Raw genomic sequence first — 17,129 nt, 5'->3', positions numbered from 1 at the left:
GACCAGTGAGTCCTTCCTGTGTACAGAGCTGGATCGCAGCCCAAAAGGGGGCCAGGCTTTTGGAACATCAGATTTTGCCAGTAAGAGATGATATCCATGCTTATTCAACTTGAGCCTCGCAGCTATCTTAAGAGCTAAGGACATGTGTCTTACTGCTCTGGGGGAAATGGTGTGGAGTGTTGTTAATAGAGACAGCAGAGTACTTCTGACATCATCACCCTAGACCACCTTGCATCTAGCATTTGTGGTCCTCTGCTAAAGTTTCCATGGAAGGTCGCTGCTCAGAGAGAAAGGCTGAAGGTGTATGCAGTGAACGAAGAGGAAGGGGCTGCCTGGGTGTTGCTGAGAGCACATGAAGGTAATATCTGATGAAGTGCCTGAGAAGAGCATTCATTTCAACGTAGTCACTGAGAACAGGAAAGGAAGATGGATGGAGTTACCAAGGAAATTATAAGTCATTGTGTGTTATCATGTGACTCATTCAGTGCCCATAGCTCACCCCTGGGCTGCAAGGTTGTGGATTAAAGTCCTACACTGGGACTTGGGATCATTTCTTTTAAAATGACAAAGATGCATAGACCTTAAAATGTATCATAGCCTGTCAGCTAAAACTGGAGTAGGGGGATTTTTGGTGTTGGCAACTCTTTGGTGTTGACAGCTGTGAGGATAGGGTCCAAGAAGGGTGGTTTGACCATATCAGAAGCTGTACTTTAAAGCGCTTGAATGATCAGAAAGGCTTTCTGATGTAGATGCTGGAAGCCCTACAGTAAGTCAGCTGCCTAGGGCAAGATCATCAAAGGCTTAATTGAGGGACATTTCACTAATGGTGGCTTCTGTTCAGTAGCTAGATGTCCATCTCTAGGAGCATGGAGGTCATTGATGCAGACCAATAGGGCAGCAAGGCAGTACCTGCCCCACCATCTTCCATCCTGTACCTCCTGCTTTCCATAGGGACTGCCTCTTCAAGATCTCTGATGCAGTTCTCCTGATGACTGGGCTGACCACAGTAGCCCCAAGTACTGGAGATGCAGGATGTTTCCAGAGGAATCCAGCTGGATCTTCCAGAAGAACTTTGCGCAGATCATTGATCTGTGCTAGAGCTTTCCCAGGTAGAAAGCCTGGCTGTGGCACCTTTGCTTCTCCTGTTTCATAGACTTGGAGAGATGGCACACCTCCTGCCCAGCCCTGCCAGCCAGGCACTAAAAGCAGGATTGACAGGCCTACCTGATGACCTACCTAATGACCAGGGGTGGAAGAGCCTGGGCTGGTGGGCTTTGGCTGGAGCTGCTCTGGACAGCCAAGGCTACACACTTGGGCTCATGTGATTTTACTTGCGGCCAAACTTCTCTCTTGCTTTTTGTTTTGCTGCAGCCATAGCAGTCAGTGGTAGAGGTCCTGCAGTGTCCTCTTATATAAGGCAACAAGTTGGAGTTGTGAAGTGGAGGTGAGTCAGGAGCTACACATACTGAAAAGCCCTTGCTAGAGGTGCTAAAGGATTTTTAGAATAGGTTTTGTGCCCCATGCCTTGTTGATGCTCCCAAGGCGGTCCAGAAGGACCTACAGGCTCGTCTTGTGGCTAGAGAGATGGCACTCCTACATAAGATGTCCTCATGGAAGTGGCCTTTAGGAGCAGTGTAGCAGGGCAGTGTAGAAATGGCTTTTCTGAACATGGAGGGGGAGATTTGTATCCACACCTTTCTTCTCCCTGGTGGCAAATGGTCTGTTCTGAGAGGACTGAGGATGAAACAATAAGGTTGTATCTCACTGAAACTATGCTGAAGATAGTGGATGATCTCACACGCTGACCCTTGCACCAAGACCAAAACTGCTGAATGAACTGAAAGAAAATACAAGGTCCTGCACGTGGGTCAGGGCAATGCCAAGCACAAATACAGGCTGTGTGGGGAGTGGATGGAGAGCAGCCCTCAGGAGCAGGTCCTGGTGGATGAGAGGCTCAGCATGACCCGGCAATGTGCGCTCGCAGCCCAGAAAGCCACCCGTGCCCTGGGCTGCATCCCCAGCAGCAGGGCCAGCAGGGCGAGGGAGGGGGCTCTGCCCCTCTGCTCCCCTCTGCTGAGACCCCCCCACAGCGCTGTGTCCAGCTCGGGGGTCCTCAGCATCAGAAGGACACAGACCTGTTGGAGCGGGCCCGTCAGAGGCCACGGAGCTGGTCAGAGGGCTGGAGCCCCTCTGCTGTGGGGACAGGCTGGGAGAGCTGGGGCTGTGCAGCCTGGGGAGGAGAAGGCTGCGGGGAGACCTTAGAGCAGCTCCCAGTGCCTGGAGGGGCCGACAGGAAAGCTGGGGAGGGGCTTTGGGCAAGGGCAGGGAGTGGTGGGACAGGGGGGAATGGCTTGAAGCTGAGAGAGGGGAGATTTAGGTTGGACATGAGGAAGAAACCCTTCCCCGTGAGGGCGGCGAGGCGCTGGCCCAGGCTGCCCAGAGCAGCTGTGGGTGCCCCATCCCTGGCAGGGCTCAAGGCCAGGCTGGACGGGGCTGGGAGCAGCCTGGGCTGGGGGGAGGGGGCCCTGCCCCTGGCGGGGGGTGGGACCGGGTGGTCTTGAAGGTCCCTTCCAGCCCAAACCATTCCATGATTCTGTGATTCTATTATAAAATTGAGGCTAGTTGAAGGGATTTGAGTGGTTGAGAGTGAGCACATCTATGATGGGAGGCTACTTAGAGCTTCATATCCTCCTTTGCTGATGTCTGGAGGTAGGTGAGATGATCCTCATCCTTAAGTGCCAGTCCTAAACTATCAGATATCTAATTTTATCATGGGTGTGCAACTCAAACTATTGGAGAAAGTCTTCAGTGTAATGTGCTCCTGACTACACTGAAATGGTGAAAGATCACAGCTGGTAGTTGCTGTTTGGCCAATACGATCCAGTGCATCTCAACCTAAATATTTTAGAACAAAGGGCATTGTTGAAATACAAGTATAAACAAACCTGTGCTCACACGGGAGATGGCCGGAGGATCTCCTGCCTTCCAGCCTGCTGCTTTGCTCACTAAAAGTAACTTTGTACGTGGTGAAGAGTTTACCAGTGCCGGTAAGGAGCTGGCCTTTATTGTACTGTATTCAAAGAATAAAATAACCACCTTTGATTCTGCTAATGCATTTATGGGGTAAATGGTAGAGGAGCTTAAGTGAAATTCTAAATGTGACTTGACAAGACACAGCCTGCAGATACATGTCAGTCAGTCTGTGGTGCACATCGCTGTCAGCCCGTGAGCCATGTCACCAGTGATGAATGCTAACTAACGAGTTACTGTCTAGTTGTCATGGAAGGCTTGAACCCTGGAAAAAAAATTAAGAATTAACTGGCTTCAAGCTGCTTTCAGAAGTGGTGAGAAATCTAATTCTGGCCCGATTGTTTGGGTTCGAAAGCAGAGATGGAGGACTTCCACACCAAAACTGCCTGGCCTGTGCGTCTTGTGTTAATCTGTGCTGCTGCAGCATGTTGATAACCTCGCGGGTCTGGGGGCTGAAAGCCTCGATCCCAACGCACGGGAGAGTTTAGTATGGGATGTTCTGCCTGTGTTGCTGTGGCAGTCAGCCCTAGGAGGGCCTGCCCCTCCAGTGGGTCCTGCAGCCGCCATGTAAAATAAGGGGGAAGTTCTCTACAAATTCAGAGGTTGAATCTCTTTCCGAAGTCCTGGCAGCTGCTGGGCTGGTTGCAGACGATCGGGCTGTCTTCGGTGGTGATCTCATACCAGTGGGCTGGTTCTCAGAGGTGGGGATTTGCCTGAATATTATGCAGCAGTGGAATGCTTTTCTTCCAGAACCCCATATAATTCATGCAGCTGAAATTTGTTCTTGAAATGCTGGGGTCTGACGCTTCATCTTGTGAGGGCAGAAAAAGGCAAAGGAAGGCTTAGCTGTCTCATAGGCCATGTGGGTATAAGAGATGCCTTTTCAAGGGTGGCTTCCATGAGCTGCTTCGATGTAGATGGACTGCTCAAGTGACTGCTGTAAATTGTAGGGCAGAAACCTCAGAAGTGAATAGTGCCCTTTTGCTGTGCTGCATGCTGAAATGCTATGGGCTTCTTGTCTTGGGAGGGTGGCACCTTTATTAAAGGAGGCTTAGGTGCTGTTACGATTGCAAAAAAAATTGTGATTGTGTTGCAATTGCAACCCAAAAGCAGAAGTAACAGCACCATGTAGTTTTGCTTCCCTTAACCTGAAGGCTGTTGCAAGAATCTATCTTTCTGCAGGGGCAGGGATGGCCTTGGAGCCAGGATCTGGCTCTGACTGTACATTTGCTGCTGCTGGGGACAGTTTCCACCACTGATCCAGACCTACAAAGTTACGGGAATGTCACTGATTCCCATGGTGATCTGGGAATATGAATCATGCTCAGAGCGTGTTCTGTGCAGGTCTTCTTGGGAGGACTGTGTTTCCCTACAGCGTCACCCCTGCCTCAAGTGCCTCCCGCATCTAATGGGTTTCAGAATATGCTGGTGTGGTTTTATTTGTGGAAATGTTCAGTTATGGTTGTTGGTTTCCTTCACTAGCCGGGAGGGCTTTCCGAGTGCCGTCTCCCTTCTCAGCCTCTGAAGGACTTTTAATTACTCATGTTCTACCTCTGCCTTATTTTTGTTCCAATTTGTAACAGTGTGGTGAAGATCCTGCTCGCAGCTAATGCAGATCCAAACCTTGGAGACGATTTCAGCAGCGTGTATGAGACTGCCAAGGAAAAAGGCCTCCATTCTTTGGAAGGTAATATTGTTTGTGTGCAGCCACTTGCATTTGCTTTTCAGGTCCCAAAATTTTCTTTCCTGGCTTTGAAATGGAAATTTGACCTTGTATGGTTTTTTTTAGAGCCAGCTTCAGCTCGCATTTAAATGTAGAGTAACTGATGGTACGTGGGCAAGTGTGTCTGAAGATGAGAGAAAACATTGTGTAGATGTTTATGAGAAGCAATCCTTCAACGTCCTAGAGATAACCTGTTTTTATATAGCCAGAACATAATACAAAGTTGTAGATAGGAGTGTCATCCTGTTGACCCACATGCAGCCGCTTGCTGGGGAAGGAGGAGGGTTCAGGGCAGTGTATTCTGTCAGTAACCTTACCCCAGATCTTATAAGTAGGTATAAAGTGAAGAAAGACTTGGCCATTTGAAGTAAGACTGGATGATGTAACTGGTTGCAATTACTGCTGCTGTTTTTTGGGCAGGCGTTAACGCTACCTTTCAGGTCTTGGAGTCTTTACATGAAAAGGAGGAAATGTTCTGCACCGTCGTTTCATCTTGTTATGGTTTTTCTTGGCTGATGTCTCAAGTTCCAGTCTCACCCTAACATTATCCCCATTGCTGGGATGTTGATGCAGACTTAGAATCACAGAATCACGGAGTGGTTTGGGTTGGAAAAGACCTTTCAAGGTCATCTCGTCCAACCCCCCTGCCGTGAGCAGGGGCATCTTGTACTAGGTCAGATTGCTCAGAGACCTGCTCTGTTTATTCAGACCAATTTAAATTTCCAGACTGTTTCCACTCTTTACGACGATAAATGGTGGTTAGATTTTCTTGGGTTTGTGATTATCGATGGAATCTCAGGCAGGGGATGTCTGGACTCTTGGTGCCCAGCTGAGAAAGTGGCCAGCTGCACGTTTCAAGGATGCTTCTTGTCCCCAGGCTTTGTTCTGAGGTTGGCATGAGTGCTGGCAGGACTTGACCCCACTAAAATGTCCCTGGCTGTTGCCTTCCCTGTTCCAGAAGCCTCTTCCACATCTGAATGCTGTGCTGACCTGCTGGCCTTGGCTCTGTGCTGGCAGACCACAGACCATGTCCCAGCCATCCCCATCACCCTGCCAGAGCTCAGCCAGCCTCCAGGGCTCACGTTCCTGGGGACTGCTGCATCCACAGTGACTGCGTTTGTGTGCTGTGACCTCCTGCTCTGGAGTTAAACTGTTTCCTAGCTGCTGGAAGGAGAATATTGGAGGAAGCCACACGGGTTGTCCGAAGCCTGTTTGCCCTGTGTGGTTTGCAGAGCCTAAATCACGTGGTGACATTATCCATGGGTCTGTTGTGCTTTTTGCCTCACTGCTAAGAGCTGAAAGCTATATGAAGTCTAATGAAGGTGTAATATTTGAACCTTTCATAAAACACAGGTTGAGTTAAGAAGATGAATCAGTGAGAGGACAGTTTTGACAGGGTGTTATTTTATTTTTAAAAGCTCTCTGCTCTCATCCCTCACTGTAACCCACCCGTGCAATAGACGTGCTCCTTGATGGAAGTGAGAACACGCATATATCAGCTCGCTGTAGCAGTGAATGCAAAATGTATGAAACAACATTAAAAAATGAACAATGGAATGCCAATACATAATGCATGTACATAGACTTTGTTTAAGACAAAGTATATCAACCAATACAGTTAATTGTTTTTGTCTGCATTCATCCCTCTATAATGTTATGTATTTTGGGGTGAAGAAAAGATAAGGCCACTCACTAAGAAGTTGCATTAATTCTTTGGTTGACATGTTTTATTAAAAAGAATAAATTCAGTTGCATTTTTAAAAAGAGAGGGAGAGAGAGAAACTGCCTTTGTTTTTTACTTTTTTTAATGCATTTACATATTTCGTGTATAAATATTTTTTCATAAAAACATCCAAATCGAGAGTGTATGCTCCACAAACGCTGCACAAAATATATTACAGACATTTATATGGATGGCAGGAAGGGAGACAGAGGGCTGAAAATTTCCAGGCACCCAGTGATTGATGGTAGACGAGGCTTCCCCTGACGCTTTATTGAGTTTCCGATGATTATCTCTCTCTGAGACATTTTTTACAGATGACGGCCGAGCTGTCACAACGGACCATGGGGGAAAAAAACCAACAATAATAACACTTTAATCTCTTTACTGCACTGCTCCCTAGTATCTCAGATTCATCTTCCCTGACGCACGCAGTTCATTATCCTGCTCCTCCCTAGGTAGGAAATGACGACAAATAAATAAATATACATACTCACCCTGTATGCTTGGAGAAAAGACCCAGGAAAGGAAAGGAGCCAGGGCATTAATTGATCTTCCTGGAGGTACTGCGGTTCATTAGCGCAGATGCTGGGCTAGGACAGCATCAGGTATTCATTACAGTGTTTTTCTCTTCTGAACTTTTCAAATCTTCTGGAAATCTGTCGCTAGCTCTTAGGAGGGAACGTGGAGACTGCCCTGCGGGGGATCTGCTGCCCAGGTCTGCTTGCTTTGCTGTGACAAAGTATTAGATGCTGAGAGCCCTTTCAAGTTCTTGATGGCAACATGGGCTTACCGAGTTCTGGTTTTATACCCATTCACCGAGGAGCTTAGCACAGCTCCAGGAGCAGCATTTGGTCCACCAGCTGGGTGACGTTCATTCAGCAGGAGACAGCATGTGCCAGTCCCACCATCACTCAGGCTCCGTGGTGGGGCTGTGTGTTTGTGAGGCTTGCACGTCTCCCAAGGCTGGGGAGAAGGGTTGTGGCCAGGCCTGGCCCTACTGCCTGCTCCCCGCAGATGAGTGAGAGGGGGATTAGTCTCCATTAACTCTGGAATGGGTGCGACAGCCTCCCTTTCCTCAAAAATCAGATATAAAGTGCAGAGCCTGTCAAAACCCACAGCCCTGAGTGATAGCATCTGCTCGTTGATAAAAGAGCCAGTGAGGATGGTGGACACTGAAATGAGAGAGGAGGGATGTGCCCTCCCTTCAGGCATGAGCGTGCTGCTCACATCGGATTCTTGATGATGGAATACTTGACCTCTTTGGTGGCTTTGATGGCGCATCTGGCCAGGTTTTAGATCAGGCTTCTCTCTGGTGTGCTGAATGCTCTCAGGGCTGATGTTGTGAAGATGCTGTCTCTGCTCCCGTAAGTCTTCCTTCCTGGCTGATCAGCAGCATGGTATTATTTCCTTCAATGCCAAACAAGAGCCACTCTTTTTTCCACTGTTCATTTTTGCTGATGACTGGAGCACAGGGCTTACAACCCAGGATGTTTGCTAAAGCCTGACCTTTAGACCAGCTGCAGAAGAGTATTGGTGCTGCAGACCCTTCCTACGGACCCGTGCAGGGTGCTGGAGCCCTGCCCAGACACACGGGCTGGTCTGCTGGAGACTCCCAGAATTGGGAATTTGCTTCGAGGTCATGTGCTGATGGGGCAGTGTCCTCTCCTTTCACAGCTTCCTTTCTGTTTGCTGACATCACCGCTGCCTTGTAGTAATCTATTGGTGTGTTGGGAGAGAGTTTTTCCTGGCTCGGGAGCATAGTCCCTCCTAGGTGCTAGTAGAAACAGCGTCTAAAACCAGGTTTTGCACCAGAGCATCATCAGCAGAGGCACTTCCACCCCTCCCACCGCGTGTCTGAGTCTAAGTTTGTGCGTAAATATTGCAGACATTGTTAAGCCTCTGCTTGGGGAGGGGTGCTTGGCAGGAGGGGTGATGCCTGTCTGTGCCATCTTAGAGGCAGCCCGTGCCTGTGGTCCAGGTCTGCTAGCCACGGTGCATCGCCTGTGTGCCAGCTGGGTTCGCGTGGGACTCTGGCACTTCTCCAGCTCGTGTGTGTATGCTGCAGAAAGGGGACAGGTCTAGCGAGAGCTGGGCTTGGAGCTGGAGCGGTGCAGCCTCTCCCACAGAGAGTCTTTGCTTCTGTACATCAGTTGGATTTAATGCATTCCTTGATCTTCCAGCTTTGCAGTCCAAACTCTTGAGTTTGCATCTGATCTAGAAGATTTAGTCTTTAGTGTCTGTCTCAGCACAGTCCTTCTCCTGTCCTCCTGGGAATGCCTTGGCCCAGCTTTGCTCTGACCTGCAAGCACCAGTCGTTGGGCTTTCCCTTTTGCCAGGTATCTGTGCATGTTGGCATTCAGCAGAACAGAGCTCAAGGGAGGAAAAAAAATACAATTAATCAGCTTTAGAAAACATTGTTTTCTGTTCAAAGAAGCATCATGGTCTCTGGGTCTGATTTCACAAAACCTGCCAGGTCTCGGTGTAATTGCATTTGCTCAGGGGATTTCAGGCTTTCTAGTCAGCTGTGAAATGCGTTATTATGAATTATTCCCATCCCGGTAGCATTGAGGAATACACCTCGGGGAGCACACTGTACCAGTGGCTAAGGAAACACAGGATAAAAACTCCAGGCCCCAAGGACCAGCCAGTTTCAACATAAAACTGAAGATAGCAGGAGCAGAGATGCTCAGCATCATGATCTGCAGCACTTGAGCCCACGTTACTTTTCAGTTAACAAAGGAAGTGTTTTTAGAAAAGTTCCTGCTTTAAAATGGCTACTTCTTGACACTTCTGGGCAGCGCCAGGTAGAGGAGGCAGCTCCTGGTGGAGACAGGCCCAGGAGCAACCGGAGTGGAGTGGTAGGGGAAGCATAGCATGACTCTGAGGAGATGCCCTGGCCATTGCCAGCTGACTACTGTCCCCAGCATCTGTAGTGCTGTTGTCCCTCAGCCTCTCTGGCTCTTTTCCCTTGGTTATGGCTCATAGGTTTTGGCATTCTGTGCTTCCAGCCTGAAGTAGGTGCAGACTGCTGGGACCGCATTCTGGCTGGAGGGGGAAGCTGGTGTGGAGGAAGCATTGAATGCTTGTTCTCTGGCCCTTCTGGACTGTAAAAGGCAAAAATAAAAGGCAGAAGTCTCTGTGTTGCTTGCTTGCGTTGGATCCTGTTTTCACTTTGAAGGTGCAAATAGGCTGTGGTTGGAACAAGGCTGAGAGGTCTTCTTCTGCTGGGCTTTCCCCAAGCACCTCCTTCCCTGTCTGGGTGCTATGAAGGTGGGCCCTGGGATTTGTGGAAACCGTGTTGTCTTCATCTCTGCTGCTGCTTAGTGGAGCGGGGACAATAGCCACCAGAACCCTCCACTGGGGTCCTGATGGTATCCTGGAAAAGGTCCTTAGGCCCTTAGCAGGCTTCCAGGCCGGTGGTGGTGGTCTGTGCTGCTGGTGCGCCTTCAGACAAGCAGCTCTTTGTCTCAGTGAGCTGAGCTTTCATTCTTTTTCCCCTGCAGTCCTTGTAACCCGGGAGGATGACTTCAACAACCGCTTGAACATCCGAGCCAATTTCAAGGGCTGCACAGCTCTACACTATGCGGTACTGGCTGATGACTACCTGACTGTCAAACTGCTGCTGGATGGAGGTGAGTTCCATAGCTCCACCCGACTCTTGGGCCAGGAGCACTTTTTCTGAGTAGGCCTGTCCCACAGAGCTGTCAAGCTTGCACAAGGGCCACACTCTTTCATTGTCAGGATTAGACGTGATTTACTGTTTGCTTTAATCTCTTTAATTTTTAGTTTCTGTGTTCCCATTGATCTCCAGTGGTTTTTCTCAGGTACTTCTGGTGGCTGTTCTCATCTTAATCATTGACTTCCCTTTCCTCCTGCAGTTCAGTGAGGATGCATCCACTGGTGTCTCTGTTCAGTATTTTGAACATTTCCCTTTCGCAATTTGCACTCCACTCATCAATCATATCCCTTACGTACCTGTGTGGCACAGAATCAAAGAGCCCTCACTTTACTGATAATGGATCTGCTCTGCATAGGTACTGGATAGGGACCACTACCCACATGAAATGGTTTAGGCTGGGGTACTGTTGGTACCCTGGTGATGCAGCTCTTGTCAGAATTGGTAGAAATTAGCTTGTGCAGTAATTTGGCCTCCTGGTCAAACCACAGACCCCTTCTTCTCCTGGATCCTGCTTCACTGTCATCTCTTATGTACTCAATGGCTCTAGAGTACAGATCCATAGAGATATGTACAGTTGGACCAAATGATCTTATGAGACTTTTCCAACCTGAACAATTCTAGGATAATAAATGAGATGGAAATTCATAGGATTATAGCATAGTTCAGGTTGGAAGAGACTTCAGAAGGTCTCTAGTCCAACGTTCTGCTCAAAGCAGGGTGAGCTGTGAGGTCAGACCAGGTTACTCAGGGCTTTAGCCAGCTGGGGCCTGAAAACGTCCAGGGATGGACACTGCCCAACCTCTCTGGTGACCTGTCGCAATGCTTGACCGTCTTCATGGGGAAAAAGCTCATTGGCACTAGTGGAGGAGAGGAAGAAGATGCATTTAGCTAACAGAATAGAGATGTGCTACCATGACAACAGTTTTTTATATTTACCCTCCTGCTGATCTTTAGCAGGATGACATTTGCGTCTGTGTTATGCTGTTATCCAGAACCGGAGTCTGCTGAATGTGTATCTACATCTGCGTGGTGCCGTTAAATTAGCTGCATCTGCCTGCGATACAAATTGCTCTGCAGACTGCAGAGCTAGTTGGTAGAGTTCTGCTTCCCTCCAGGTTTGCGTCCTTTGTCCCTAGCATTCCTCTTACAACAATTTCAACTCCTCTCCTCCTGCAAGGTCACCTGGGGCACCTTTGAATGAGCAAGAAACAGCGATGTTGTGCCTGCTTTGAAGTGTGTGCTTGCCAGCAGCCTTCTGCCAAATGCAGTATACAGCAGCTGAACGCTGTCAGCCCGTCCCTGTGGTGCAGAGACTCTCTAGCGTCTGTCTAGCCAGATGCTGATATTTTTGCAAAAATTTTTGGAATATCATTGTCTTTGTGGTGTGGGCATCACAGGAGTTGAGGAGTTAATTCTAGGGAAGCAGGCAGGCAGATAACTGTATGACGGACTCACGCAAGGCTCATTCCTTGAGAAAGTAACTAAAAGGATAATGGAAAGTAGCGTCCGTGAAGGCTAACCATCCCCAGAAGGGATGAAGAAAAATAATTGTAGGAACATTGAACCTTGATACTCATCTCTACCGTATGCTTGTTATCTTTTACAAATAGAAAAATAAGAGTGAAAGGCTGAGATTCAATACCCCTGAATTCCACAGGTAACTCTGGCTCAGGGTTTCTCTGGGAGCCTGCGGGATACCAGAACCCTATCTCTTGGCCATAAATTAACCCCCCAAAAAAGGAGCCACTGAAAGAAAACCTATTGCAAATGTATTTAGCCAAGATTCCTATGGGTTGCTTGCAGAGAAGGGAGCTGAAAAAGCAGACAGCTGCTCTGTGGGCTGTAGGAGTATGTGCGTGTGGTGACTGGGAAGTCCTCAGATGAAAATATTGGCCCTTGTGTGGTCCAGCGCATTTGTCTGACGTGACAGACTACTCCATGTTTGGTAGATACATAGACGCTGCCTGAACACTGAACCTGGCAGTTTCTCAGTGCATCTGACTCGCTACATGTCTGCTGCACCGTCCAACAGCATGCGTTCAGCGGTTGCTTGTCCCAGGGTGCTGGTAGTCAGAGGAAACTGCTTCAACAGGACCTCTGAGATCCCACAGCTGTGGGCAGGGATGCCTGTGGGAAGAGCGGAGTGAGCTTCACTCTCTTGAGTGATGAGTTGTGAATGCACAGGGCAGGCTTTGCTGGCGAGCACAATGGGCTCTGTGATGTTACAGAGAGTGGCAACGTGGTCAAAGTGGTGGCATGGAAAAGTCCTTGTCACAGCATTGTTGTGAACAGATTTGAACAGAGTGAGCCTGGGATGGTGTGAATCTTAACAGCAGTGTTTTATCTCTAAAAACACCTAAAATACAGGTGTGGACTAGCCATGAGGGCAGAGGCATGGTCTGCTGTGAAGATGGTACACAGGCACACTCCACAGCAGTGTTAGGGATCATGGAATCACAGAATCATGGAATGGTTGGGGCTGGAAGGGACCTTCAAGACCAGCCAGTCCCACCCCCTGCCAGGGGCAGGGCCCCCTCCCCCCAGCCCAGGCTGCTCCCAGCCCCATCCAGCCTGGCCTTGAGCCCTGCCAGGGATGGGGCACCCACAGCTGCTCTGGGCAGCCTGTGTGTTGCACAGTGTATGTATGTTGGTCACAGTGGTCGTGAGAGAAGGCGACAGCAGAGCTGCCAGCAAGAGGCTGAGAGCTCTTTTTCTGTCTGTTGAGTTTGGGCTGGCAGTCGCCCTCCTACCCTCTGGGGAAAAACTGGAATAACGTTTTTTAAAAAGGTACCTCATTAGTTTTTCTGCCTTTGAAAATCTCCTTACAAGACACGTGTATTATTAGCTGATTGAAAGTACCAAGGCAGCTGCTCGGTTATTCTAAGTACAGGTAAAATGTGGGTGCAAATAAGTGAAGTCAGCACTAAAGAATTTCACTATACTGAATAAATAATTGCAAGTGGCAAGTCCAGCTCATTTCTACAGCTGTCTCCTGCTCAGCTATCTGAGAGCTTGTTAGAATACAGGACTCTCTTAATAGAGAGGACTGTTCTTTTTGTTCAAATGCTGTTTCTGTATCAGTACGGGAGCCACTGCTGTCTTTGTGAATGACCACTTCGGCTGCTTGATGCTCATAGAGAGTTCTTTGTTCACAGCAAAGTGTTGCAGCCTGGAAGAACTCACTCGAATCTCAGGAAAAAAAGCATATAACAATCTGTAGGACTCTTGTTTGTTTGAGTACAACGGAAGGGATTGTGTACCAAATCAAAGTGAAAATTCTGAATTTATCCAACCATAACACTGAAACGTGGCAATTGCTCATTGCTGATCTCTTCGTAGTCCAGCCCGATGGAAATCCTTGTGGATACAGATTCAGAAGAGTCTGCACTAAGAATGCATTTCCAAGTGAAAACTGTAATCTTGCAGAGATACAGGCATGTCTCAGTGCTTAGACCCTGGGAACATTGGTCCACCAACACGAATGTCCACTCGGCGCATGATGTGAAAGGTCCTGCTGGAGTCCTTGCAGCATCCTGAGGTTGAGTTTGCAGTGCTCTTCAGATTAATCTGTATTTGCCAGCCCATCTGCAACATCCAGTTACTCTTTGCCGTCATAGTTACGATGAAAATTAATGATGATTTACTTGCTAAATCAAATACGTCTCCCCTTTTTGTCAGGTGCATTCTTCTGAGCTGGTAGCGTTACAGCAGACCCTTCCATTCCTTTTCAGTGAGTTTTGCACTCTGGAGTTCGATTTCATGATTGGTGCCTGACATGAGGTTTTCATCGCATTGACTGGGGTGTTCCCCTCCTCCTGGTTCTGTGTGATAATAAAGCGTCATCCTTGTTAGTATAATCTGCAATGAATACATGGCTGAAGGTCTCAAGTGGAGATCGAACACCTTTCAGAGCGTGCCTGCCCCGGGCCCTTTGTGAGGATAATTTCCCCATGCTGTCTGCCATTGACATTCGCGCATAGGATGTCTCCTGTTTGCTGACATGGAACAGGCTCCCCTCGCTCCCTCCCTTACACTTCCCTACACCTGCCTTTTTACTAACTGTCCATTTACTCTCCCTAACACTTCCTTCTCTTGGTGCCCTGCCCTCAGGGCCAAAGCCATTAACTGCCAAGGCCCCTCTCTGCTGAAACAACTACCCCGTTGTGTGGCGCTGGTTTTTTTTTTTAAGGGAAGCCCCTATGCACTTGCCCCTCACCCCACATCCCTGGCCTTTTGTGGCCCATTCAGTGACTCGCTTGACCCCTCCAGGACCTTATCGCCTTGTGGTCAGCATGTGTGTGCCCAGCAGACCGCGAGACGAAGTCGCTGCTCTGTTGTCCTTTTGGGCAGTTGTTGGTGACATTTCACAGTCTCCTGACCTGAGCTGACACCATAAATATCGGTGTTTATGGGAAGGAGTGGGTGGGAGCTCGCATCCACAGCATGCACCAGTTGCTACTGCAGGCGCGATCGATTCAGAGGGCTTTGTGTTTGGCTTGGAGGAAAGAAGGCAGCGTCTCCAGCTCGCTGACGGTGGAAGCCTCTTCGTTTCAGAGGGAGCTTTTGTTATGTCAGTATTTAAATCTGCCATATGAAATAGCCAGTGTTAAAAGGTTCAGCTTTCTGCAAGGTTAGCCTTACCACAGAGCTCAGCCACCTTCTAGCACCCTTCTAAGTCTGATTCTGCTCCAGAACCTGTCACTGAAATGCAGGTAGCCAGAGGAGCCCAGACAGGCGCTGATCCGTGGGGGACCGGGGCTGGAGGCCAGCATCTGGAAGCACACTGCGTATATTCCAGCCCTCCATCCTCCTCTTAGCTCCGGACACTTACCAATAGTCAAACTGAACCTCCCGGATGGCTCATGTTGCTACCAACCCTCGTGGCCTCCAGCAAAGTTTCTGCAGGAGACTTGGGAGGGGGCTTGAGTTCAGGACTGGCTTAAATTCAAAGCCTGGTCCTTCTAGCCATGTGGATGCAGCAGTCTCAAGCCCGCAGCAGGTGGATTCAGGATGATGATGAAGGCAACAAAGACACAACCAGCAGCACTTATGTTCCCATGCGCAGGGACCTGTCCATTCTCATGCTGTCAGTGAGAGGGGTAATGGTGTGTTTTGCAGTGGAATGAGTTGTGATTCATTTTGTTTAATTTCTTGGGACATGCTTCTGTTACTGTTTTGGAGGGATTATATTTTTTTACTCCCATGTGACAAATACACAGCAGGGTTTTAGGTCCAAAGAATACCTGCAGGCTTTGGAATCGAGCAGCAGGTACCTGTTATTACTTTATTGGGCTAACGTGGGGAGAAGAGTTTAGGTTTGAAATACGTGGGGCTCAGAAGTGGGGCTGTGAAGAAGGGCAGGCCCTGGTCAGGGGAACTGAGCAATAGGAGGCTTGAAGAAGCTTAGAAACCAGAAGAGCCTGGAGAGATTCACCAGAAATTGTCTCTGTGCATCTCTGAGTGGCCCCACCTTTATTAAACCACATGCACAATCTGCTTGCCTTCGCTGTAAAGGCCCTTTGCAGCCTGTCCCAGCCCCGTGCATCATGCTGTGTTTTGCTATTGAAAGATCACACCGCTGACAGCCAGGACGCCAGCCACCACCACCTTGTGAACAGACTGTTGAACAAACGTCTTCACTTGGAAGGAGCTCACCTGGACGCCACAAAGACGCTGTTCTTTCTCCCGTAGTGCTCTCTCCGGTGCTCAGTTGTCTGCAGGAGACATTGCAAGTTGTTTGCTGATGCCTCTTCTGTTGCTCAACAGTGTTTCCTTGGCAGTGTGTGGTCCTCTGACTGTATCCAGCCGCTGTCTCATGCTTTATGATCTTTGAGGAGTGGTATCTTTGCCCCTGACTAAAGTATTTAGGTCCAAAGATACTCTGTAATAGTTAGGAGGGACAAAGAGGAAGCTGAGGGGAGAGTTGTGTTTCCTCATCAGGGTGCCAGGGCACAGTAGAATCCATGAAATCGCTGAAGTTGGCAGGGACCACTGGAGACCATCTCGTCCAACCCCCTGCTCAAAGTAGGGTCACCTGGAGCAGGTTTCCAGGACTGTGGTTGGGGTTTGAATATCTCCATGGATGGAGATTCCACAACCTCTCCGGGCAGCCTCTTCCAGTGCTCAGTATCTGTTACAGTAAAGGTTTTTCTTATGTTTTGAATTAAATTCCCTGTGTTTCAGCTTGCACCCGTTGCCTCCTGTCCTGTAACTGGGCGTCACTAGAAATAGCCTGGCTCATCTTCTTCACCCCCTCCCATCATGTGTTTATACACTTGGATAAGATCCCTGTGAGCCTTCCCTTCTCCAGGCTAAAGAATCCCAGCTCTCTCAGCCTCTCCTTGTATGAGAGGCACTAGTCCCTTCATTGTTTTCTTGGCCCTTTGCTGGACCTACTCCAGTAAGTCCATGTCTTCCTTGACCTGGGGAGTGCAGAACTGCACACCAGATGTGTCTCACCAGTGCTGAGCAGAGGAGAAGGATCCCCTCCTTCAACTTGCTGCAACACTCCTCCTAATGCAGGCCAGGACACCATTGGCCTTCTTTGTGGCAAGAGCACATTGTTGGGTCATGGTGGACTTGGTGCTCACCAGGATGTTCTCTGCCAAGCTGCTTTCCAGCTAGGTGGCCCCAGCCTGTGCTTCTTCCTCCCCAGGGGCAGGACTTTGCATTTGTTGGACTTGCTGAACTTCAAGAGGTTATTATCAACTCATGTCTCCAGCCCACCAAGGTCCCTCTGGATGGCAGCACAACCTTCTGGCCTATCAGCCATTCCTCCCAGTTCTGTATCTCCTACAAACTGGCTGAGGGTGGGCTCCGCCCATCATCAGGGTCATTAATGAAGCTGTTCAGCAGCTGTACCCGACAAGTGACAGGCCTACAGCTGCACTTTCTGCTGCTTCTCATGACCATTGAGCCAGTTTTCAATCCCACTTCATTGTCCACTGTGGGGATGTTATGGGAGATGATGCTGA

At 49.0% G+C, this 17,129-nt stretch overlaps 1 protein-coding gene across 2 annotated transcripts in view; it reads left to right on the top strand.

Annotated features, from left to right (window-relative positions):
* CLPB (ClpB family mitochondrial disaggregase) overlaps nucleotides 1-17,129 on the top strand; it is a 92,390-nt gene that overhangs the window by 27,560 nt on the left and 47,701 nt on the right. For both annotated transcript variants that reach the window (XM_055703133.1, XM_014285572.3), the window contains exons 4-5: nucleotides 4,614-4,717; nucleotides 9,980-10,108. In XM_055703133.1, coding sequence (XP_055559108.1) covers nucleotides 4,614-4,717; nucleotides 9,980-10,108 — 233 coding nt within the window. The remainder of the gene's footprint in view (nucleotides 1-4,613; nucleotides 4,718-9,979; nucleotides 10,109-17,129) is intronic.

This window comes from Falco cherrug, chromosome 2 (genome assembly GCF_023634085.1).
Source record: "Falco cherrug isolate bFalChe1 chromosome 2, bFalChe1.pri, whole genome shotgun sequence".
NCBI classification, from domain to species: Eukaryota; Metazoa; Chordata; class Aves; order Falconiformes; family Falconidae; genus Falco; species Falco cherrug.
The sequence above is the reverse complement of the archived record's forward strand: the minus strand, read 5'-3'. Positions and strand labels throughout refer to the sequence as shown.